Source organism: Chamaea fasciata, unplaced genomic scaffold, assembly GCF_029207755.1.
Source record: "Chamaea fasciata isolate MVZ Bird 193981 ecotype frontalis unplaced genomic scaffold, bChaFas1.0.hap1 SCAF_19, whole genome shotgun sequence".
Lineage (NCBI taxonomy): Eukaryota > Metazoa > Chordata > Aves > Passeriformes > Sylviidae > Chamaea > Chamaea fasciata.
Window position 1 is genome coordinate 2,732,565 of NW_027094104.1, and position 25,938 is coordinate 2,758,502.

Below are 25,938 nucleotides of genomic sequence, written 5' to 3' on the forward strand. Positions count from 1 at the left end.
ACACAAATTAAAGCTACACAGTGGAACAGCAGAGCAGGGATATTCCTCAGCTGCAGCTTCCCTGATCCTCAACACCCAATACACCTACATCCTAATCTTGGATTAGCAAAGCCACCGCAGACAACCAAGCTAAGCAGTGCTTCTTTAATATTTTCTTCTGTCCAGGCTGCAGACAATTAGGTAAACCCAAATAAATTAATGCTTCTAATTCTACTCTTTGATTGAAAGGATGGTAATGAGCAATTTGCTGCCTCAACTGGTCACAAATGTGACCGAGAGGCAGCCACCAGTTTGGCTCTGTGGGAAGCTCACAGTGTCACTTCTGCTGGAGCCAAGTGGTCATCTTGCTGTGAGCACAAATGCTGGCAAGTAGAGAAATACGTGGGAAGAATTCTGGCACTCAAAGTGGGATCCATCAATGCACACAAGGTTTATATATATATTCTACTATCCACTATATTCTTTGTATTCTCCAGTTGACCATACTAAACCTGTTGGGTGCCCATTCTCTTGTCATATTCTGAGTTAACTCAGCAGCCACCTGATATAATCTGGACCACCAATAACTCACACTAAATAAAAAAATAACGCACAGAAATGAAGTTACTTTAGAAAAGAAAAGGCACCCCAGGTATACAATAAAATAGAACAGAAAACGCAGTGGTCTTAAGAAAAAATATTTCATGCCAAAAAGAGGGCAGAAATGAAAAAATGAAAAGAAACTTTTTGTTCCAACATGCTACTTTAAATTTAAATTGCAAACCCAGTAATTATGATTGAAAAGTATTTAAAGTGTTTAAAGTGAGGCCTAAACTCAGAAGAGAAGTTAATGTTGTAAACAAAGCTCTTTTAGGGCACGAAAGGATGCAAGGCTGTATTCAGGGCTGCTGGATGACGAGTGTTTCCATGCCATTTTCTCATGGCACTTAGTGACATTAAAACTACAGAGTCTGGCAAGCATGACTGATTTTTGCTTTATTTTCTCATTCTTCCAATAATTTCTAACACACAAACACATAATGACCATCAAGAGAGAATACGAAAGCTTGGATCCGACAACCAAACAGGGCTTCTAAAAGGGCAAACTGTGTTTAATTCAGTTGGTTTCAGTGATGGGTCAGGGCTCTTCTTTCACAGCTCAGAGGATTCCCACTGCCCAGTTCTTCCTGAGCTACTGAGAACAAATAATAGATTTGCATTCTAGCACCTGAATTACAGTGTGTGGAAGAAAGAAAATGAAGTGTGAGTTTCAGCCTTGGGTTCATACAGTATTTCCTATATTACCTGTCAGTGCTGCCTTCATGAAAGCCAGAAAATTCCACATGGAGCAAATCTGCATCACAGTTCCCCCCAAAAGGTACAAATCGAGCAGATCCAGCTCTCATGGCAGTCTTCTATGTTCCTCTATTTCTTTTTTTATGGGCAAAATAGGATAGACAGAACAAGAATGACTATGCAGCATGATGGATCTGCTGGCACTTGGTGAGCTCCTAACAAAATTTAGGAAACTGCTTGAGCAGCACCAAGTACAGGACTGGTACAGAGCACACTGACTGCAGGTGACTCCCTGAAAGTCACTTCAGTTTTGGTGCCAGAACTCACAAACTGGAGACCCAAACTCTCATGTAGCTGCCTTAGCTCGGGAAGGCTCTTTGTCTTAAAAATAGACCTTTTTTTTTTCCTCTCAGCCCTGATGTGTGCTACAGAGACACAACACGTTCTTCTACAGCCAGAAGGTTTGAATTTGAGGCTTGTTATTTATATAGTTATTCCAGTCCTCGACTGTGCCACGAAACCCTGACAGCCCCAACTATTGAACAACTGACTTCCCTGACACAAAGACAGCCAGGATGGCTAAAGGTCATTCATACCAATAAATGCCTTTGAACGATCGAGTTTCTTTTTTTTTTTTTTTAATCTGAAGACATGAAAGGATAATTCAGTAATTTCATTACAACAGAAAGATCAAACTAACATTGGTTTTTCACTTACTATTAAAGGCAGTCCTGCAGGGCTGAAATACTACACTATTCCTTGCCATTCCATTTTTAGTTCCTTTTCTTTCCTTTCCTTTTCTATCTATTGGTGAGATTCATGTTACAAAACTCTAAACCTTTACAAAATGGATGCTTTTATCTTTGCAGCTGAGGTGCCTGTGAAGTCAGTATGACGTGAAAGGCTTTCTGCATTTTAGTCCCTTTGCCACGTGAGTAACGGGCAGACATCACTGTGGTGTCACTGTCCCATCTTTGTGAGGACACACATTCGGCGCAACAATAGCACAAAACGCACTTTCTCAAGCTTAGAAATGCAACCCCGAAGGGAAACTTGCAGAGACACACTTGTCTCTCCACTCATCCATAGACCAAATGTTTCCTTAAAGCCATTTGAGTGACATTTCTTCTTCCAATGACATCAGAAGAAAAAAGTGACATTAAATGAATTCTCAGTTACCATCGGGTATCATCCTCAAAATAATTTTCTGCACGTCACAACAACTTCATTGAAATTCCTAAAATTGCAATTGCCCCTGCAAGAATTCAAAACGATGAACAGAAATGGGCTGTTTTGTCCTTTCAGAAATACAGTAAAAGATAGAAGGAGTTCATCTCAGACAGCCTCTCAGAGAGTATCATCAGCCTAAAGATTTGTGTGATTAGTTATTGAGAAGCTCAAAGAAGTGGAACTGCCTTATATTTTCTTTAAATGAAAGATTAGATGTGGTTTTGAAAGTTATTTGAAAAAGATGCTGAAAGAAGATGACTTAAGGGCTATCAAATAATTAACCTGTGAAACAAGATGAAAATAATAAAGAATAACACAGCCATGGACTGCAGTGTGAGCTCAGTGTGGGCTGACTGGTTTGGCTGAGCTGCTCTGAGCTCCCATGGTGAGATCGTTTCCAACACTCAGGCCAACGTTTGCAGGTAATCCCAAATGGAGATAACCAACCCAACATTGCCCTCAGGACTGTCCCTACGCTCTTAGCTCCCTCTTAGCTTCTCTTAACTAGAACTTCTGTTTTATTACTGGATTTTTGGAACAAAAGATAAAGGAACTTATAACTGAAGCCAAATAACCATTCTCATCTCCTGCTGATGTGTATTTGACTTGATGACGGCCACTGTCTTGCTGGATCTGGCCTGAAATACCAAAAGCAGCTGTTGGCTTGACTTAATCCAGTCTTGCTCTGACATTAATTCCGATGAAGGCACTTTAGTGCATGTGTTGTGTATTTACTAGCTGTCTGTTTATATTGCTAACAATGATGTTGATACTGCAGCAGGTCATTGCCAGTTAAGTAAAACACAAGTTTATGTTACCATCAACTATTTATCTTAACCCTGACATAAGCAGTGCATTGTGTAAATACATAGTGGTATTTTTCTGTTAACAGAATTGTATTTAAACTTCATGTTATCAGTAACAGTAATATGAAAATGAACCACTTACACTGAAGAGATTTGTATCCAAAGTAGATTTGTATCTAAATCTAATCTAAAGTAGATTTGTATCTAATGAGCAGAGACATTAACTGACTAACAAGTGCCATTACAAGAGATTCTCCTCTTGCTGGTAAAAATTCCAGTGAATTTTAGTTGCATGATGTTTTACTGTGTCTGCTTTAGGCTCAGAAAGCCACAATGAAAATGGCTCCGGAATGTTTCAGTTGCTGGTAAAAATAATAGCAATTATTAAATAAAAATGATTCATTGTATTGGAAATAAATGTCAGAATTTTTTTTCTTTGGAAGGCTCTTATGCCTACAGGGAGCTAGGAAAGGGACTTGAAATTCAACAGACATGTAGTCTTTGCATAAATACTTATGCATGAAAATCCCTTGGCTAAATATAAACCTTTAAATTTAAGTCTTTGCAAATACAGCTCCATATTCTCAAAGAAGCTTTTTAGGGCTTTCCAGAAGAATTATCAAAATACTCTGTTCTTACTGCACACTCTCACAGATCCTACTATATTTAGGATGTATGTTTCTCGTGTTCTTTATCACAGATTTTTTTTCTATTGCTTATTCTCTTCTCTCATATGGCACTGTGTACATCTGAAATGCTCATTTTATCCATTACTTCCATTATCTCAAGTGCAGCAGCCTGTGCAGTGCATCCCAAGGTTCCAGCACTGGTGATAAGAGCCAGCAGCTCACATGAGGCTGGATGATCACACAGCACATGATGGCCCTGCCCATGGCAAGGGGTGGGACCAGATGACCTTTAAAGGTCCTTTCCAACCCAAACCATTCTGTGATTCTATGATAGTCAAGCTCTTTTTTTTCTCAGAAGTTTGCAAAATCCCCCAAGATAATTACAATCAAAAACTATGCTTAAGGAAACCTTACTCAGCTTGTAAAGGCAGGCAGCCAGGAGCTACAGAAAGGGATGGGTGTCTGATTGGATCTAAATGCACTTGGGTACCTAAACACTGGCACAATTAAATAATCATGTACTACTTTTTCTCCCTATTCGAGGCAGTTGCATACTAATGTGGATGGTTTTACGTAGGGCTTCTGCTCCATTTGCTGAAGTGCTGAAAAACATTCTGGGAAGGGCAAACAGTGCCAGCTCAAGGTCACATGAAGTGAAGGCTCCGCATGAACACACGTATCCTCTGGGCATCACCAGCACGAGGGCCCGGCTGTGATGCAGGAGAATGAGGAATGACGACATTTAAGCAATGGAGGTGACACAAAGCAAATCACTTAATCCCAAAACTTTCACCAGCAATTGCTATTTTCTTGTTCCTCGTCATCTGGGTACCCCACTTGACACAAGAGATCTGATTTGGAGAAATGCTAACTATTTACCAGATTGACAGCTGCTAAAGTCTATGAGAACTGTGTTTGCAGTTCCACCCTGGAAAATCAAGCTCCAAGTGTTAAATACTCAAAAAGGTGAATATTTTCAACTATTGTGTCCATACAGACTTTCATCATCTGCAAAATGATAGAACTTGTTCATTTGCAGAAGTGTAATGAAAATAAATTGATTAATATTTAAACATTCAGATACTTTAATGATAAGCATCACTCAAAACCATGGTAGACACTGGTTCCAGTTTCAGAAATGTAAGTCAGTGGAAAAAAAGCCAAAAAAATTGTATCATGAAAACATGGTGTTCACACCAGCCTCACCCAGCCTTTTCAGGAGCCAGTTTAATAGAAAATGTATTCAAAAAGCAGGCAAACCAAAACTATATGGGGAACATTAATTTTGGCACCTCCCAATTCTAAGTGCCCTTGAACTCTTAAATAACAATTTTTTAAAATCAGTCTATGTTGATAGCAAAATTATAATTTCCCTGCTGTCTTGGAATCTCTGCAAAAGGATAGAGGCTACTGAAATCTTTGCAGACAGGTGAAAATGAAGTGAGGTGGCTCTGAGCTCAGAGTGGCACCTTGCAGATGTACTTTTTCCTGCTTGTGCTTTTATTTGTGGTTAAATAAAAGCATTCAGCTCTCAGTTCTTATCTTTTCAATGTGTTATATTCATGCTGCAGGAAACAAACATCAGTATTTTGACCCTGTGGGTTTTTTTTTTTTTCTGAAAACAAGACATTAATACAGGATAGAGCAAGCAACAGCAAAACTTCATTTTTTAAATTGGAGAAGCAGCAAAATTAATTTTGAAAGCTTCTTCGTTCACAGCTGAAAGGCTTTGTACAAAACTTCATCCTGGAGTGATATTTTCAGCTGTAATATAGGGGTTAGTAATGGAAATGCTGACAGGCCCATAATTACGGCAGCGGAGCGGGCACCACTATGAAGTATATCAGATAGGCAACTGCTCCAATTCAGTACAAGGTATCAAAAGATGTTCCTGTCTGTCCTCATTAAAGCAGCACTTGAAATTCCTTTTAACCTCCGTGACTCAAATTATTAATTTGATGTTCATCAGGACACATAGACCAGGACTAATACTTGCATGAATACACCTCATTTTGTGCTTCAAACCAAATTGGTGGATCATCATAAATGGTTAAGCTCATAGAAACTGAAAAAATAAATGGTAAGGCTCAGAACATTTTATTTTACAGGACACAAACGGAAGCCATGTAAAGTAACATAAAAATGACACACCCATTCCTGTGTTGTATGAGGTTTTAAAGCTTCTCTTTAGATCCAGGTAAACAATGATATATTTGTGTGCAATTACACTTTGGGATACTGAGGGGGAAAAAGTGCCAACACCTCTGTTCACTGGATTTTGTTTGACAGCCGCCTCATATACTGGCATGAAGCTCTTGATGCCTGCACAAATTCCATGCATGTAAAAGGAAGGAGATCAAGCCTGGAGGTCCAGCTGGGTGAATAATATGCTCATAGTCTGTATAGATTTTAATTTATGTTGTTATTTCCAGCAAAAACATTCATTAAATTGGTAGCATGATTATAATGTGCACAGTATATTCTATTTCTGCAAAATATAAATTCTGAAATTTCGTCTGACAGTTGTCTGATGTAATAATGTTTTTTTCTTCAACAGACACAGAAAGAGCAGCAGGAGGTTACATTTGAATTATTTCCAACCATATACACTATATCATGACTCCAACAATCTCACTCCTATTTCCTTCTCTGCATTAAGGTGCATGAAAACGACAGAAAGAGTGAATTTACCTCTCTTGCATCTAGCCAGAAAATCAAAGTTCTGATGCCAAGTTCTTCTGAACAAGCCCTTTTCCAAGCATAAAGAAATAACCTTTTTTAACAAAGAGTGTGTTGCATTCTGTACAAATCTAGGTCTACAGCTCTTATCAAGTAAGGGAAATAACGAATGTCACATTCCACAGGAGCTTGCCTCACTGGAAATGGGATTGATGGTGTTTTTGATGACTAGGTAGAGAAAGAAAACATCTCACTGAACAGAAAGTACTTTCCCATGGAAAGCTGGAATAGTACTATTTTGAGTAATGCCCTACTTAAGCAGGGACACCCTCACTGTGTCACTCACACAAACGTGATTTGCATGTTTTGATGGTTTATAATTCTGCCTCAGACTAGAGCAATGCCTTCTACAAGATGATTCATAAGATTATTATATTTGCATATTTCCCCCATTCCTGGCAGCAAAAGCTTCCACGGGCCATCAATTCCAGGACTGCAGCCACTACAGGAGAGCATGAGCAGCAAAACAAAAAGGTCCCAATGCCTGCTGATGTCATTCCTAATTGAATGTGGAGCACAACTGGGGCTGCCAGGATTCCTGCACTTGTAGTCATGGGATGTTTTAATTTTCTGATGGGGAAAACACGTTTTCTCCTGAGAAGGTCAGGATTTCAGATATCAACAGAGGACAATGGAATTTGGTAGTTCTAGAACAAGGGGCCGGATGAAGAAGATTTTTGACTATTAACTCACTTGCTGAAGGAGATGAGGCAGCAAAGCAACAAATGCCAGAACTGAAAAATGTACTGGCTTACCAAGCCAGGCTCATTCCTCCTAGATATCTACTGACCAGAAAAAACCTTGCTTCATCTTGTGCCATTTTGTCCATATTATATAGCATTTAGCAAATTATCAGGTTTACAATTTTATTAGAAGTCCCTAGGAAACAGTTGAAATTTTCTAACATAATTTGGTCCTCTGGTAGCACAGTTTAAAGAACACATAAATGTGAATGTCATATGTAAAAATGACCTGTGGTACTTTGGGGGAGAGTAAGAAAAAGCACTTTACCTAAAGCCAGCAGAGTTCTACAGAGTGCAGTTCAGGACAGAATTGTCTTGCATGTCACACACAGCTCCTCATTCAGTCAATTCTCTCTTAGGCTGATATTTTTGCATTCTTAGTGCAACAGAAAAGAAACTCCCACTGGCTTCACTGTGTTGAAGGGGACCTGAGAAGGGCATTAATCTTGCTGGCCAGCATGTATAGGAATGCTGTCAATTAATTACAAACATATCAAACGCTTGACTGCAGATCGTGTACGGGGTGTGCTTTTCACTCACTGATTTACAGTCAGTGGGAGGAGGTTAGAGAGAAAATGTAACTACAAATCAAAGTTAAACATGGACAAGGAAATTTATCTCTGTTTTCAAGACAGACAGCTCTGTGTGCTGGGCATGAACCAGGGCTGTGGTGATGAAACAACAGCAGAACTGTGTTTGCTCCTGGCAGTGACAAAGTGGGGAATCACTCCTGGAGCACAGGACCCTGTTAGTTCAGATGCTCTGCATCCTATAAGAGCTAGGATCTAAAATAAAGCAAATGTTCACTCCTTTCAGAAATAAAACAATCAGAAGAGTTCGCAGCTCCAAATGGAAACCAGGGAACATGACATCCTGCCAACCAGCACTTGGCAAAACAACTTCTAATAAAATATTCATATACTGGTGCACTGATAAATATTACTTGCAAAAAGTATTAATAAACCACCTGAAATCCTAACTATTAGCATTATTGCTAGCTCTGTGATTCTCTTTAAGAAACAGTCCCCAAACAGTCAATGGTTTAAAGGAATAAAGATTAAAAAAACAGTGATCAAAAATCCTCTATTGAAGTTTTGTGCTTACATGCAGCAAAGCATATAGCTGTGGTACAAAAATCTCAGTTGGTATTCTAAAGATTGCATCTTTGCATTTACAATTCAGTAAATGTTTGTGAATGATTCAGTATGTTGTGTTGGCATTAAATTATAATTCTGTACTTTCACCAAGTAGGACAGGAGTTATATTAATTTGCTTTTCATATGCTTTTCATTTGCTATCATCTATTCAACGTATTGAACAGCAAATTGAGAGAGCATATGAGAGTGGTTCCTATTACTCAAGAAAAAGAAAAGAAGATTGTGACCAGCACAGCTTGTATGCATAAGCACAGAGTGAAATTTAAGACAGCCTTAGTGAGGAGAAGTCATGTGTTAATCTGTGTTTAAAGAGGTCGGCAGGTACAAAGCCAGAGGAGACCCAGCGGATAATGGGCAATTTAATATCAAAAGCCCATTTTGCCAAGGCCACAGAATCCCAGAATATGATGGGTTGGAAGGGACGTACCAGGATCATCGAGTCCAACTCTTAGCCCTGCACAGGACGTCCCAAAGAGCCACACCATGTGCCTGAGAGCACATTCCCCCATATTCTAATAGAAACAAATTTCCCATAAGGAAGGTCCTTGCATGGACAAATCATTGTTTACAAGGTGCAATAAAAAGTGAAATAAACAGACAAGTAATTTTTAACACTGGAGAGAGGGAATCAGTTAAGTTCCAGAGGAAGTTTTGCTGGGTCTGAAAGTGCTCCCCTCGTCATTAAGGATGGTTGTAGCAACTTAAGCTAACTTGAACCCAACGAGGATGGAAAGCTACATTTTTGAAATTAACCTCCTACAAAAAGGATTCAAAAGAGGGAGTGGGAGGCATAATACAGAGAGTACAAAGAGAAAAAAGGAGAGAACATAGAGGATACAGTTACAGTGATCACTTGCAGCCTGCAAGGCTCAGAGAGCAACTCCTGATTAGATGTAAAGCTCAGTAACTTTATCTCCTTGACCTTAGAGGGAATGAACACCTGGGACACCAGCTTAAAATTCTTTAGCCCAAATGCACCACAGGGTCACCTCAGCACTGCAGATGGAAGAGTTCAGGGAAGAAAACTTAGGCTTCACCATTATCTTCTACACAGAAAGGAACCAGAGCTCCCAGTTTCCTGCCGGCTAGCCTGTGTCACACAGCTCTGGTCCTGAAACAGAGAGGAACAGCCTCTGCACAGAGAGGCACAGGGCTGAGCAGTGTGAAATTACAGAGAAACATCTCAGAAGGTCAGCGGAGAGGAAACCAGACCTCCCCTATTGGCAGTGCAGGAATACAGGGAATAGAGGACATGAGCCTTCAATCCTGGGCGAGTTATTTCTTGTTCTTATGAAAATGCAGTGCACATCCCAGTGCTGTCCTGTCCTAAGGTAATGATTAATTTGTGGAGTTGTTCAGAGTCTGCCTGAAAAGGATCCTGTACTCAGGATGTCAGAATGGCTTTATGCCACCCACAGGTCTTTGCATTTTCATGACAGCCATTCCCCAAGCAGCTTCATTAGACCGATATGCTGAAACACTGGCTTCTGTCAAGAAACCTTTCACAGAAGAGTTTGCATATTTTTTGAGTTTGTAAAAATGCTAAAGATTATTTATCAGGAAAAAAACCCCAGTAACTCTTTTTTCTATCAGTATAAATGCAACACATGAAGAAATAATCAATGTTTGAAGCCTAAGAAACAGTTTTTAACAAGCATCAATATGCAGATATGTGAAATAGCAAAAAAAATGTCTACTGATGCTCCACACCTTTTAGACTTTGATGTTATAATTTTTCTTTCCCTGTTTTCTAGAATAGCATAAGCAGATGCAGTGCACTAATTTGCTACAGAAAGGACACAAAGAACCAAATTTTCAGCTGACTTACTGAGGTGAACTTTATATGTTAACTTGCGAAGTTTGCTGTGCCTCCAAAACAGTTTTTGTTTAAGTCTGCCATATGCAAACAATTTGCACACCTAAGTCAGTGGGGTGATGAAATGTTGATAGAGCTAAAATTCCTTTTGCTTTGAAACCCTTGACTGGAAAGTGTCAAAAGTCCAAAGTAAAAGAAGGGTTTGCAAGATAAGACAGGCAAAAATGTACCCCAACAGCTCTGTCATTATTTTTATGTCAGTGATTGCATGATAAAATATTTAATCAGCAAGTCTGTTTCTTTTCCTACATGGTTTCCTTGTATTTCCAGTTTCCAAAAAATGGAAAATACTTTTGAATGTCACCTGATGGAGCAAGTGATTTCTATTGCTATAAACCTTTTTGCTTAAATTCCTTTCTCTGAAAAATGCATTCTGTGTCCTTCCTTTCCCCCCTACTTGTCACTTCTTTTCTTTTAACTGACAAAATGGGCAAAAATGTTTTAAACCAAGAGCATTTCCACGGTGGTGTAACTTGTATTTAAAAAGCAAGATACCAGAGAAATGAACACTCGGCGCAGGAGGAGGGAGTATCAGGAACCACCCATCAACACCAAGATAAAAATTCATGCTACAATTTCACACAGAGAATCGTGACTGTTAAGAATGAATATTCATAGATAAGTGCTTAAGAAAAGTGTGGAATAACCTGATATAAACTCAACAAAATGAAGCCTGGTAAAGCACAGTGGCAAAGCTGTCATAAACTTCAAGACTAAATTCTGGTTTGTGGCTGATGAAGACCTTGCTGAAGCAGCAGCTTCACTCCAGACTCTTGCCCTTGCACCCACACAAGTAACACTGGTTAGAAGAGTGAGGTAGTTATTTCCCAGGTCAATATCTATTTAGATGAGATTTAGGCAGCTCCAAGGCACAGGTTTACACAAGGACTCTGGGACTTTCAAACAGCACCAGCACCAAAACAAAGCAGAGGTCCTACATCTCCAAAAAGACCAGGTGAAGGGACAGCTGAGCAGCAAAAACTCAGAAAGGCCAAGAAAAACCCAAGCTGGAGACTGAATTTCTATTAGATCTGTGAATCAAAGACATATGTCCTTAAAACATATGATCTACTAATCTGCATTAATCACCTTCAGCAATTTTTTTTAATTTCCTTTGATCAAAAATATCTTGCAAACTCAATTTTTTCCCCCTTAACTCACTGTTCTTGTCAAAGGTTTGGATTGGCTGCAATGCTGAGTTCTCTCCTTCCCTTACCATTAAACATGCATGAATACTTCAAAGCCTAATGCTTTACTGCACACTTACTGTTACATGGAAGTTCGTGAGTGGCCCTAGGGAATGTCCTCAGCTTTTCTCTAACAATAAACTCAATCAAGTGCTACCTATAACATAAGCCTAAAGTAGCTCACTTCATTTGCAAGTCTAACTTCCAAAATTGTGGAAAAGGCCTGCAAACAAAGATGTTAAGTATAACAACCCATGGAAAGGAATGCAATTGCTGAGAGCTTGTAAATGGCCTCCTTGCAAAGCTTTAAGGCATTCTCTGACTCTTGGTCTTGTGTACAAAGCAAGTGACACTGGTTTAAATAACATGAACATTTCCAGCCAATGTAAACCAGCTTAAAAACCAAAATATGACAAAACATACCATCCATGAAACACTATTTGGTTTGGCTTTGCTTTACAAAATGGTAAAATGTGAAAGGAAAATTGAGAAACAAGAAACAACCCTAAACTGAGTTAAGGAGAAAACTTGGTGTATGCACACATCTCCTGCTCCTGAAAATTCATTTAATATCTCATAGCTGTAGGAAAAATTGGAGGACACCATTAGCCAAACTTAATAAAGACCAAAGTCTGACAGCTGCTTCTAAAAATGGTACAAAAGTCCTCAACAGGAGACTGCTGTGCAGAACTCAGGCAGCAAGCTCCACTCTGCACTTCACTGCTCACACAACTGCACCAATTAGGCATCCTTGGTATCGTTCCATTAACAGGTATTTTATAAATGCATTTGATAATAACCACACTATCCTGACTGAAGTATTTGCACCTGGTTACTTTATACTCCTGGGCATATGGCTTTTTGCAGTAAATGCAGAGCGTGAAATTATTTTGAATAATTTAATTTTCACATCTTGGAGTATTTTAGGGAGAAAAATCTACAACACTTTTTTCCCCCCCACCTAAATGTTGAGTAAATTAGGATAGTATCTGTGTGTTTCTGTCTTTTTACTCTGAGTAATGAAAAAATAACATGTGAAAATATATATTTATATATTATGTGATTCATGTATGATGTATTATAGATGTACCATTTAACTGATTCTATTGGAGTTGACAAAATTTAATCAAAAGCTATTCTTATGGTCATGAGAGGGGGATGCTTTGAATAGTTGTGATAGTAGGATGTGTCTTGCCTACATGGAAAATCTGGAAAACTTCCGTGGAAACAGAAGGAAATGAAGAGTTGAGATGAGGTAAAGGGCTAATGTGTGGAGATCACAAGCAAACAGCGATCACTGCTCCTCAGATGCTGCTCAGGACTCAGAGCTTTGCCCAGAGCTCAGCCCCCAGGGGAAGGATGAGGCAGGGACCTGTCCCCGTGCATCAGAGCAGCTCCTTCCCTGCTGCAGAAGAACATTTGCTCCTGACATCTGAAGTGGAGGATGCTCATTGATGGCCACTGACATTCCTTGGCCTGTCACAAGACAAATCACTCATGTTGTTTACTCCAGTCCTGGCCACTGAAGACAAACTGGCTTGTCTGAAAATGTCTTGGCAAAGAGGCAGGAGTAGAGGTGTCTACATTTAACTTGTAATATGCTTGCAGCATGATTAAATAAAAACATTACCACCTGTTACCCTTAATTCAGTGGGAGTATCTATTTTCAATTATAGCATTTACTATCCACCCTCAAGTATGGCAAGGAACACCATGGCAACATAAACACAGTCGTGGCTGCTTGAGAAAGTTAAATTATAAATAGCAATGTATAGCCCATGAGGTCCTGGAAATAAACTAACTAATCCATAGGCATTTGTTACTATGACATAACATTTCCACTCAAATGCTGTTTGCCTCATCTCAAACTCCCTCCGAACAGATTTAGAAGTTTGGCATCACTTGACTCCAAGTGAATTCAAGTTCAGACATGAAAAAAAGCAGAGATAGTGGAGAAAATAAGCTATAGCAGAACGGCGGAGAACAAATTAACAACAACAAAATCCCCATTTTGGCTTTATTCTGTTTCCACCGAAGTTAATGGGGAAAAAAATCCCAACATATCCCAAATGTATAACAGAGTCCCCTTAACATAAACAAACATGTTTTTATACTGAATCATCCCTGAGGAGAAAAAAAAAGAAAAAAAGAAAAAGAAAAAAAGAAAAAAGAAAAAAAGAAAAAGAAAAAAAGAAAAAGAAACAAAACCCTGAATTTAACTGAGTAGCAAATAGTTTAGAAATGCAAATAAACTTAGCAACCCTCTAAGACACTGGAGAAATTTTGGAACTTGGTGCTCTCTTTAGCTTCATTCTGGAGAAAGATCCATGGTAACTGTGGGAATACAGGGATTCAGTGTGAGCCGAGCACTCAAGAGGGAGCTGAATTATCAATTGTTCCAGTCTGCTGTGCAGTTCCTTATTCCCTGCAAAGCCCAGGCCAAGCAAGAGCAGCAGCTTTTTGCCAGCTGGCCACTCGCCTGCTGGGGCTGGAGAGGCTTCCTCACTTTGGAGTGATCAAGGGCTCAGAAATGGGAGAAAGGAAAGGAAATCAAAGGTTCTATAAAACTAGGACTGAACATTGAGAGCAAAGAGGTAACTGAGGAGTCTGTGGTGTGAGGACAGCAAGAATTTCAGTTAATGAAGGCTCACAGGCATCATAGAGGTTTGACACAAATCTGGGGTCTTAATCGAAAGATGTGATAATGTTATTTAGGTTAGGCAAGAATAATAAAGATTTAGAGACATCAGCTTGGTCTCTTTCTTGTTCAGAACAACAGACTGAGAAACTTAACATTTTCTTCTAATTTACAGCCATTGGTTAAAGTCCACTTTTGATCAGACTGATAAAAATCTGTCATGAATCTCCTGAGGTCAGTGGAATTATTTCAGATTGACACCATGCAATTAAAATGGAATTTAAATTCCCAACATTTCTTTCTAAAAAATATGCTGTGTTGTATCACATATATTTGGTGAGATCTTGGTCTCTCTGACATCAGTGACAGCACTCATTGGTGTTACTGTGGTCTAATTCCCACGGAGTGTTTTTTCATTCACACAGAGTGAAGCAAAACAAAAACTGCCTCACTGAAGGAAGATTTAAATCAATTTTCTATCAAGTCTATGGGATAAAATAATCAGGTAGGTTATTTAAGACTGTAATCACATGTGTATTTAATGTGCTTCATCTGGCTTATTGCAAGTCATTGGACAATTAATTTAGTAAATGAAAATATTACTTAGAGGTCAGTCAATCTGCACTTTTGAAGAAAACCTGACAGAATCAGAGAAGTAGCTGTATAAATTCGTCAAGCATCTTTCAGAAGATAAGATCATACATACTAGGGCCAGTGTTCAAATGGACCTAACAAGTGAGACTATTTATAATGTCTGTGCATGACCAGGAGACATCCAAGCTTGGCATGGGTAAGAACCTCAAAAGAATTATCATTGTCTTTACCTTTCTGATAAGGACAATTTTTTGGTTCATGGTAGACTTCTGTATTTTGGGAACCTCTGAAGCAAGATGGGGCCACTAGCACAAAAGGTTATTTTAATAAACTTTTTATAAAACGAGAACAAAAACCTGAAAATAAATTCAAAAAATTGTTGTGTTTGTCAGCAGTGGCTGATTGTTAATCAAGCACTTGAGCAACAGTGTGTGTCACACTGGAGTGTCATTATCACACAATTATTTTGTCATGCATTGTAATAATATTTTCACAGAAAAAAAACCTGAACACAGTCATTAATTGGTCAACACATTAAACCTAAGATGACATTTAGTGTGATGAAATGGAAAATAAGGCATTCTCAGCATGCTCACAGAAAACAATTCCCACAGAGCCGAAGTATTCCTAAATCACTAGGGCAAGACTAATCTTAGAACAGACACGTAAAAACTCCTAAATAAAGACCCTGATTTTTCTGGAGAGCATATGAACAAGCCTTTTACTACATCCATAAACATTCATGTCCTGTGACTCACATGACTCCTGGTGCTTCAAATTAAGTGTGTGTGCAAGTTATGGATGTGCTGGAGCTTGGAGGGTGCACAGCAAAACCAGCTTTGGAACTGCAAAAGTACAAAACCAATAAAACCCAAAGCTGCTTCAGCATTTTCTAACCACGAACAAGTAAAGATGGAAGATGCATTTTTTTTTCCACAAGAAGAGCCACTAAATTGTCATTCCTACAATTTACCACCCTGCATTGTACTTTAGAAAATTAAAAATAGTATTTTGATCCATATCCAAGGATTCAAAATTGGCTGATCACTTATAGCCAAAATTGGAAAGAAACGATGAACTTAGGAGATGACAAACAAGACTAAGCCCAGACTAAAAGCATTATATATAAACACAGGTGAAGTTCAAGTCTGGTTTCTCCCACCTACAGACTGTAAATCCATCTGTTAACCCAACTTGAAATCTAAATTACCTTTTCTTCACTCCTTTTTAAACACAGTCAATAATCCTGGCGAGCACCTTTCTCCTTGCTTTTTAGATGCCTGCAGACACTGGCAATTACACTTAAATACATGCACAGTATTCCTACAGAGAGTTCTTCAGGCTGCACTGGAGGGCTCTCACAGCAAATTTGCATGAAATGTCATTATTTGTTTTATTTTGGTATAAAGTCTCACATTATCTACTGCTGGTCATCATAGATGCTCTATGAACCAAAGAAGATAAAGATAAATATAAGGAAAATTATAACTCCGTGAAAAAAAAATAAATTCCAAGTAAGTTTTCCATTAATAAGGAAACAAAGGATTATTCCTTACCCACAATGACTGGGAATATTGAAGGGTTTGTGTGTTATCTATCCCCATCTTCAGAGTATATAATGGTTGCTTGTGTGTTAGGTTGGACAGCCAAAATGGAAAGCCTGCGTGGTTTTTAGCATCCACAACCGACTCACTTCCATAAGAACAGCCTGGGGAACACATTTGTCAGTTCACCAGCCACACAGAAGAATTCAGTGAATGAATCATTGTTATAAACTATGGGTTTTCCATTATCTGACTAGGCAGCGTTTTGTACCCAAGAACATAATCTCTAACAGATTTTAACAATGCAAATGCCTATCAGACTCAAGTGAAAACTCATGAAGGAAGATGTAATTTGTAACCTTCCCTACTGAGTAGAGAAATCTTTGTCTTCCTCTAATCTACAGGGCTTTACAGACTCCAAGAGCTATTAATCACCTAACTTTTTTATAACATATGCAGTCAAGCACATGGAAATTGGTACAGTTATATTATTTCTAACCTAAAAGTATGAAGAATGAAGAAATCAAACAGATTGAACTATGGGAAAATGTATTTGAAATATCAGAGCTATCAGACATCAAGATGCCAATATGGACATCTACATTCATTATTAAGTACATAAACAGAAGTTGTCAGAATTTCAAAAGTGCTGATCATTTGACATTAACATCAACTCTTACAAGAACTTCATGTTCTCAGCAAGACAAAGTTCACCCCAAAATAAAAAAACCCAGAAAACTCTTAAGTTTTAAAAGCCAATATTGACATTCTGTGTTTTTCTCTTCCTGTTCTTTTGTTTCCAAACCTACATTATGCTCCAAAAACAAACACAGCTCGTGGAGTTCTTGATAGCATCAAGGTTCTGTAGAGTGCTTTAGCTAGAAAATGTCCTAAACCACCAACAGGCTGCATTTTCTTTTATGGGAAATGAAAACTGGGTCTGTACTTTGGTAACAAAGCCCTCAAATCAAATGCGTGGTAATATTCACTGTATATGTATACATATGTGTGTGTGTATATATATATATGTATGTATGTGTATATATATGTGTGTGTGTATCTATCTATCTATCTATCTATCTATCTATCTATCTACCTTGGAGAAAACAAGTGTTGACAGGGAAAGACAAAACAAGGGAGATAAAGAGAGGTGGATATCAGAGTCTGGTGTTCCTTGGGTAATATCTAATCGTTTCCACGCAAAGGTTTTTTTAATGATTTACACTGAAGTCTACACTGAAGAACAAAGATCGTCTTGTTTCTTTCACAGAATTATACTGAAATGTGCAAATAGTAGTAAGGGAAAAAACTGCATATTTCTGGCTTTCTATTTGCAGTGGAATTCAGTGAAGGTTTGACATCTGCTCTGCATTGCTGTACTTTTACAGCTGACCACAACTAACGTAAGAAGGCTAAACCAAAGCAAGGTGTTTATTTTTGTCCAGTGCTAAAAACCAGCTCTGGCTTTCATCTATTCCTTCTTGCAACGAGATGGTGCAGCAAAAGAAAATGGAATAGGTATTCAACCCTGGTGCTAACAGTTAACTTCTAGTGCTTTCTCTCATAGGTTTTATCTGTTACAATGGTTCTTCCCAGGCCACAAGATTTAAGGTGGGTTTAAGGTCACACTCTACCTAGCAAAGGCCTTGTGAGGAGTAGACATGACCACCCACCAAAGACCACACCCAACCCCTTTGCTGACAAGAGACACACACAAGGAATTCTTTTAAAGGGTGAAAAATTTGCTCAGAACGTTGTAAAGAGGTTTTCTAGCTCAATAATTAACTCTGAATCCTCCTCAGACAAATGTGTCAGTGCCTCCACTGTATTAACTGCAAAAGGCAGGTGAGGCTGATGATGTTCTCAGAAGGCAGCTCCTGACAGAATGATTAACTACAGCAAAAGGTCCATTATGTTTCACAGTAATTCAGTATATTGTAAATGAATTGGTGGGAGATGCATGAGACCTGTTGATAGCTTAAATTAAAATTGCTCAGTAAGCCTCTGTTTTTGCTGGACAACCTCAGCTCAAAAATGCCAGATAAACATTTTCTGCAGGGGTCATGGACATGACATGGTCCAACTATAATTTCATTTACAAGTAATTAAAATAAATTAAATTTGATAAGATTACTTCAGCTTAAGTTTGTTTATAGTCCCCTTGCTCATGACCAACATACTGCTTTTAAAAGTGTTCCATACCTTTATATATTCCTGAAAATATGTTCTGTGGCTATAGTTGGGAAATGAAGGGAATGGACACAGTTCACCACTATTTAATCCATCTGTTTGCAGGATGAGTAGATGTAGTCTGCTCTGCAGCAGATCACTGTACTTTAGAAAAAAAATTATTTTACACTTTATACCCTACTAAAGGCGTTGCTATACTACATACATATAGTTCTGTCCAAATATTGTAACACCTGCTGACTCTCAGGGCATAACAACCCTTTCTCAAATGCTTTCAATAAGCTGTAAATCTGTCTGAATAAAACATGTTATAACATGTAGCCTTTGTACACAAAATGGGAGACTATGAAATCTTTCAAAGAAGAAGTGTACGCGAGATTCAGAGGACACAAATACTGTTTACACATATTGTTGAAATGATTTTACGTAAATAATCCGCACTGGGAGAATTAATAATGTTTGAAACAAGAACTAAACAATGGATGTTTTTATAAAGCAATGAGGATAACACCTCTAAACCCAGAATTTGTTAACGCTGAAAGGACTTTTTGTTGAAAAACCATGATCTGCATTTACAGACATTTTGCAGGTCTCTGCTTGTTTGTATTCATGACAATACAGCTGTTCTTCCACACCTCATGCAGGCAGTGCTCCCCACAGATCCAACTTGGCTTTTGTTTAAAACACAGAGTGGGAGTGATTCCACCAGCCTCAGCAGAGATAATCTTGGTAGAAATAAAGAACAAAGGAAAGAAAAAACTGTCAAGACTTTAGGTACGGTTCAAAACTAACAGAAACCTTAATGGTCATCCCTGTTTCCAAGGAAAAAACCCTATGACTCCTGTAGTTTATTTGATGTTCAGCTTTAAAATTTACACAACCCAGCCTCACATCACTCATAGCATTTTACAGCAGTAACAACTCAATTTTCAACAGGATCCAGCAAAAATGTTTTTCCATCTCTTTCCCTAAAGAATAATCACTTTCCTCACAAATGAAGAATTTCACTACACTTTGCCTCTTCCAGAAGAGTTCAGTACCACACTAACCTATCACATTTGGTTTACATTTTCAGATAAAGGTATCTCTAAAGCACAAACCCATGTAATCCTTCCTGTGAAAAATTGTGGAATTCTGAGTGCAATGATCTCCAAGCCTCAGAATTTTCAGCATCTCCACTCTTTTCAATTGCTTGGTGTTCTTTTCACTTGCTTAGGAATGTGTTTTTTTAACTGATGATATTTAAAACCCACAATGCAGTCTATTATAATATTCTCTCATGTGATGTAACAAGCTATTTGTAAGAATGAACTAACACATGAAAAAGCAAGGGGAAAAATAACCAAGCAGAAGACTCATTTATTAATTGCAGCTGGAATGAAGACTGGTAACATATCCTATGGAATTACTGGAACAGACTTTACTTGCTTTATATACTAATGCAAAGAAATACCTTTTTCTAATTTATAATGTCTCAACATTAACAAACGGATTGAATTTGCCAAAAGTACCACAAATGAGGTAAAGAATGACTTCTCATTGGCAATCATATTGGTTTTGTCAACCAACAGTTCCATCCTGACCTTATTTGCAAACCTCTTACAGCAGATGTTATTATTTTGCTTAGCAGTTAACACGGCACTTCCTTTCTCAAATTATTGTAAAGCTGATCAGGCAGCTTGTGACTCTGCACACGTAACAGACCTACACAGCTGTCAAAAATTCAATTTGCTGAGAAAGGCTCAGCCTTGAATAAGAACTGTAGTGTGGTGCCACTGCACCTCAGCAAGAGCTCTTAGAACAACTCATCTTTCCTGGTGCTTATGGATGAGGAACAAATATCCATCTCCAGCTCCTGTATCCTGGCTCAAAATACACCACAACAGTTCAGTCTGTAGCAAACAGCATTTCTTAGGAGATGTTTTCTTTGCAAGAAAGCACTTGGCCTCCAAGCAGACAGGTAGATAAACAAACCTCCTATAAATATTTGGGCACCTTATCTAATAAGGGCATCAAGGAAAGAACGCCTCAGGAACAGGATCTGCAGTAGCTAATGAAGGAATTTCCTATCCACAACAGTGCCAGAAACTCTTTAAACCTGGAGACAGTGCTGCTGTTACACTGACATCTATCAGTTTTTCACTGTTCTCTAGAGATAAATTTAGGTTTTAATAGTCAGCCAGAGCAGCACAAACTCCTACACTGCTGCACAGGTATTTACATGCAAGGTCACGACTTCCAGTTACCTGCCTGGACATTACAAAACATTTTACTGCACATTTTTTTCACGTTACACACAAAATCTGACTACAGAAGATTGGATACAGGTGCTTGGCTGACAGAGCTAACACTTCATCTTCCTGCCCATGCCAGATTATTTTCACAGGAATGATATGGAAACCACTCTGGTGTTGGTGACAACACCACAAATTTAGGACATAGTTCTTTCTCATTCATGTTGTGAGACTTCTATGGATGGATATCTGGCAAGGCAGTGCTAAAAAAAGAAAGCTGCTCAAGGAAATACTTTTGGATGCATGAATAAAGTGCACAGGCTGAAAGGCAGAACATCCAAACAACAGAAAAAAAGCAGAGTTTGTTAAGTCTACATGAGAAAAAACAGCACAAACAGGGAATCCATGCTGTTGCATAAGAAAGAACTGCATTTTCCCCACACCTGTTGAGACAAGACCTCAAAAATTCTTGGGTGCTTCACTGCCAGTGGTGTCCGTGCAGGTCAGGTACCAGAGTGCCACTGCACATCAGAGCCCAAGAGCCCGACCCTGCGGGAAACTGGGGCTTCCCTGGAAACTGCCTTTCACCTCAAAGCTTCAGAGGGATTTTGCACCGTGCAAAAGGCAGTTTGGGCCTCTCAGAACCAAAATGCTCTTGGTTTTTGAAGGGTGAGCATTGCCTCATGATGTTCTCCTGACGACTGCACAACGCAGCACCTTGTTCTAACACAAATGGCAAAAAGTATCACTGTGTTGGTAGTTAACATGCAACTGAGGGTAAAAATAAGATAACACCACCTTCCTAGGACTGTAAGAAATGTCACAAAGACGAACCACAAAGAGAAAGACAGTGTAGGACTCCTTTAGTATGCAAATATTGTAAGAAAAAAAAAGATATTTGCTAATTTCCAAATTTTATCCGGGTTCATTTCATAATTAATAATTAAATTGATGCAAAACATCTGACATGTTCTAGGTTCCTCATTCAGGCATCTAAGCTACAGTGCTTGGATTAAATAATGGGTGATTCAACATAAGAGAAACAACAAAATCGACTATCTTTACTAATTCTGTTAACATTCTAGAGAACAAATGACATCCAACATTGCCTTCTGCCTCATCATGAATCAACCATTCCTGTTTTGGAAGATTTTTGAATTTTCTGCATCTGGAAATCTTGTTTAACAATAATGTTTCAAAATAAATTAGATCTGCTCCCCTCTGATGATGTAATGAACTGTTATTAACTAAGTGTGGTAGTCTAAGGACATCAGGAACTGGCTTGGATAAAATGTTGTCTACATTAGAGTAATGCAATAAACAAAGAAAATTATGTATTAAGAGAATAATGCCATCCAATATCACAGCATATGATATAACTTGGATGGAAACATGCTAGAATTAAACCTATGTCTATTTAACTTCATGTATATGGTGGTTTTAGCTCCTGTCTCCAGCAGAAGGAATTTCCTGAGCAGCCTGAAGTAAATATTTGGCAGTTCCAGTTCTGAGTTTTAGAGAACTGTTAATTTGCCAAATGTGAAGATACGGACAAAACGACCATTGAGATTACTACTCTGTCACACCCGCGAGGACCTCTACACACATATTGCAAAAATATAAAACTGTGCGGCAAAACACGCGCCTGGATGGAGCTAAAGAACACATGTGTACATTAATTAGCGGATTAATGAGCGAATTGGGGCGCTCTGCCCGGGACCCTCCGGCGGAGCCGCGGCAGGGCTGGTGCGGGGCCGTGGCACGGCCGGAGCGGGGCCAGAGCAAGACCGCAGCGGGGCTGTGACATGACCGGAGCGGGGCTGTGACATGACCGGAGCGGGGCTGTGGCATGACCGGAGCGGGGCTGTGACATGACCGGAGCGGGGCTGTGGCATGACCGGAGCGGAGCCGTGACATGACCGGAGTGCGGCCGTGACATGATCGCAGCGGGGCCAGAGCAAGACCGGAGCGGGGCCGTGACATGACCAGAGCGGGGCCAGAGCGGAGCCGTGGCGAGGCCAGAGCGGGGCTGTTGGCGGGGCCAGACCGGGGCCGTGGCGGGGCCGTGGCGGAGCCGGAGCGGGGCGCCCCCTGGCGGCCCCGGCGCCGCCCGCGGGAGCAGCGGAACTTTGCGCGCAGCTCGGCGCAAAATGCGCGCCCAGAGAGGGCTCGCTCCACTCAGCGATGCCCGATCCGCAGCAGAAATGGCCAAACAAGACAACACCGAGGGGTTTTTTTTGTACTTGCAGGACATTAAACCATAAAGAACCATCTCCTTTCCAAACGCCTTCAGGCCTTTGGGCACCTAATTGCACCCACAAACACTTCATGAGCACCAGTAACTCCAGAGCACGTGTACTGCGTGTAGGTATTACTGTCTTAATTAAAACAGTGAGCAGGCGGGATGTCTGCAGATAAATCAAAAACATAATGCTCCTAACACAGAGCTCAGAACACCGACAAAGAGCTGCTTGACTTTCAATCACTTCTTTAAATGACAACAAAGTTTTACTAATAAATGATCACCTCTCTTCCCTACCTGTGCTGGAGTTTCAGGCAATGTTCAGCTGCAAGGGTATTTTAAGCAAAGGTGAAATATGTTTAGAAACTGGGTTTTGGACAAATGCTTTATCAGACAGAAATTTCAGCACAAAGCATTCCCTTGCAAATATTCATAAAATTCCTCTGAAAAGTCTGGTTGGAAAACCTTTATAATCAATATTTTGACGACACAATGCTTTTGATATACTTAAGTTACCTTCGTTCCTGCAGGATTCCTATATTTTCCAATAAAAACATTCCTCTCTAACCAGTCATCTCCGACTAAGTTCATTACACGAAGAAAAAATATTCAGCAAAACAAATATAACCTCAATTCGCCTAGCAAGAGAAAAGGCTCGGTAAGGAACAGCCTCTCCGGTACGAGCGCGGATCTTACCTCTTCAACTGTCAGAGGCATACAGATCCGGTACTCCTTCATGAGCATATTCCTGCTGCTCAGTGCTGACCGGCGAACTGGGAGAAAAGTGGTGATTTCTGCACAGAGATCACGACGGAAACCAAACACGGGGGGAAATAATGAAGCCTCTTTCTCTGTGCGCGCTTGACAATGTGTCCACAAGTCAGTAATGCAACCATCCAGGAAAGCTGACCCAGCAAGAAGAGAAGCCACCACAACCGCCTCTTTCTCCCAGTTCTTCCTCCTTCACACTGCGATCATGGGAACCTCACAGACGCTCGCACCCAGATACGCTACAAAGTCTCAAACCCCCACCGCTCTCGCCCCAGCCGAAGACATCCGTCGGAAGTGCATGGAAACGCCGGGCTCTCTCGCGGCTGTGTCAAGACATGCCTGGGGCGGCGAAAAGAACAAGCGATCCGAAAATGTGGCTTTCGCCCCCGCCGGCAGCACGTCGGGCGGCAGGAGAGATGCGATGCTGATTCCCAAGACAAAGGCTTTTTATAACGCTGCCTTCCCCGGCCGCCAAACGCGGCTCCCACCTCCCCGCCGCAACGCGGCTGCGGCCGCCGCGGCTCCCGCTGGGCTCGGGGGGGGGATACGGGGGGGCAGCTCGGGCGGGCGGCCGCGGGTTCCCCGGCGCAGCCGCGGCCGGGGCTGCTCACGGGCGGGCGGCCGGGCGGACTCGGCGGGCGCGGAGCGGCTGCAGCGGCGGCGGCCCCGGCGGGGCTCGGCTGACATCAGCGGGGCGGCAGGAAGGAGGGAGGGGGCCGGCGGGGGGGCAGCGGCCGCCGCCGCTCGGGCGGGTTCACAACGGGGCCGGGCCGCGGGGCTCCGGGCGGCACCCGCCGGCGCCTCCCGGCAAGGGGACACCGCCGCCGCTGAGCCCCAAGAATGCGCGATTTCAGTTAATTGTGCCGTGAAGACTTGTCGGGTTTTGGAAGTTTATTGCCCTACGTGTGACGAGGCACCTTGCAAAGCATTTACACCCCGGTGCAGGAGCAGGGAGCCCGTGAGCCTCGGGCTCGCACCCGCCTCCTTGGTACAAAAGGAAAGGAAAGGACAGCGTGCGCTCGGTGCGGACATACACAGGATGTGGAGGCCTCACCCATTTCCCTTCTGGTCAGCCCTCCGTTATCAGCCAGCACATTTTGCAGCACAAATAAACCCCTTTTTTCATATCGCTTTTTAACTTTCAAATGACATGCAGAAAGTTCAGTGCAAACCCGCCTCCTTCCTAGCTGAACTATAAAGCCAGAACCGTTTTAGGAGGTCTCCCCCACTCCATTAGTGAGGAATTTGTTAGTGAAATCGGTTTTTAAGATGCTTGGCGGTTGTGTTTTTCAGAGAAATTTACCCATCATTAAGTTACAACTTGAAACGCACAGGAGCCCAATTCTGAAACTACCTGGGAACCCTGAACTGTTACACAACCTCAGCATTTCATGTTTAAAATGCTCATCCTGCTGTTTCTCCCGTGCTCCCAGTGGCTACAAAGCCACTCACTGGATTGCAGAGAAGCGCTGTAAGAGCAAAACACAAGGCACTGCACAGATAATGGTAAAATATACATCTGCACTTACATAGCAGCTATTTGCAAAAAAAAAAAAAAAAAAAAAAAGAGACAAAATACCGTATTTGGGACAGTTAAAGAGGAATTTAGGTCTACAATGCAATGTGTGTTTCATAACAAGAAAGAGCAAAAGCCCCTCAGAATTTCATTGGTTCTGGATGTACATTTCAGGGCTGTGGGTATAATTCTCAGCCCAGAGGACACAGTGCCATCTCCTGGAGCCAACAACGTCTGTTTGCCAGCCCCTTGCAATAATGGCACAATATTTCACATCCCTGCCTTCCCAGGGAAGTGCAAACACCTACACAAAGAAATAAAAAATCAGAGAACTCTATTAACAGTCTGGGTTTTCAACTGAGGTATGAACAATGTGTTTAATGAGACTTCTGTCTCAAATCTGACACAGCCATTAATAAATATGGAAACTGTGACTGTAATTCATAATGTTGGTACTGTATGTTCCTGGAATTCCAAGCAAAACAGCAAAACTAAGGCAGTACCTTGTGATATCTCACTGCAGGAAGGACACTGAGATGCTGGAGCATGTCCAGAGCAGGGAATGGA

The 25,938-nt window shown here is 40.6% G+C and overlaps 1 protein-coding gene across 1 annotated transcript in view; it reads right to left on the reverse strand.

Annotated features, from left to right (window-relative positions):
• PITPNC1 (phosphatidylinositol transfer protein cytoplasmic 1) overlaps nucleotides 1-24,466 on the reverse strand; it is a 79,255-nt gene extending 54,789 nt beyond the window's left edge. The window contains exon 1 of the mRNA XM_066200348.1: nucleotides 23,781-24,466. Within this exon, the coding sequence (XP_066056445.1) occupies nucleotides 23,781-23,828 (48 nt within the window). The 5' untranslated portion in view covers nucleotides 23,829-24,466. The remainder of the gene's footprint in view (nucleotides 1-23,780) is intronic.
• Nucleotides 24,467-25,938: the final 1,472 nt, after the last annotated feature.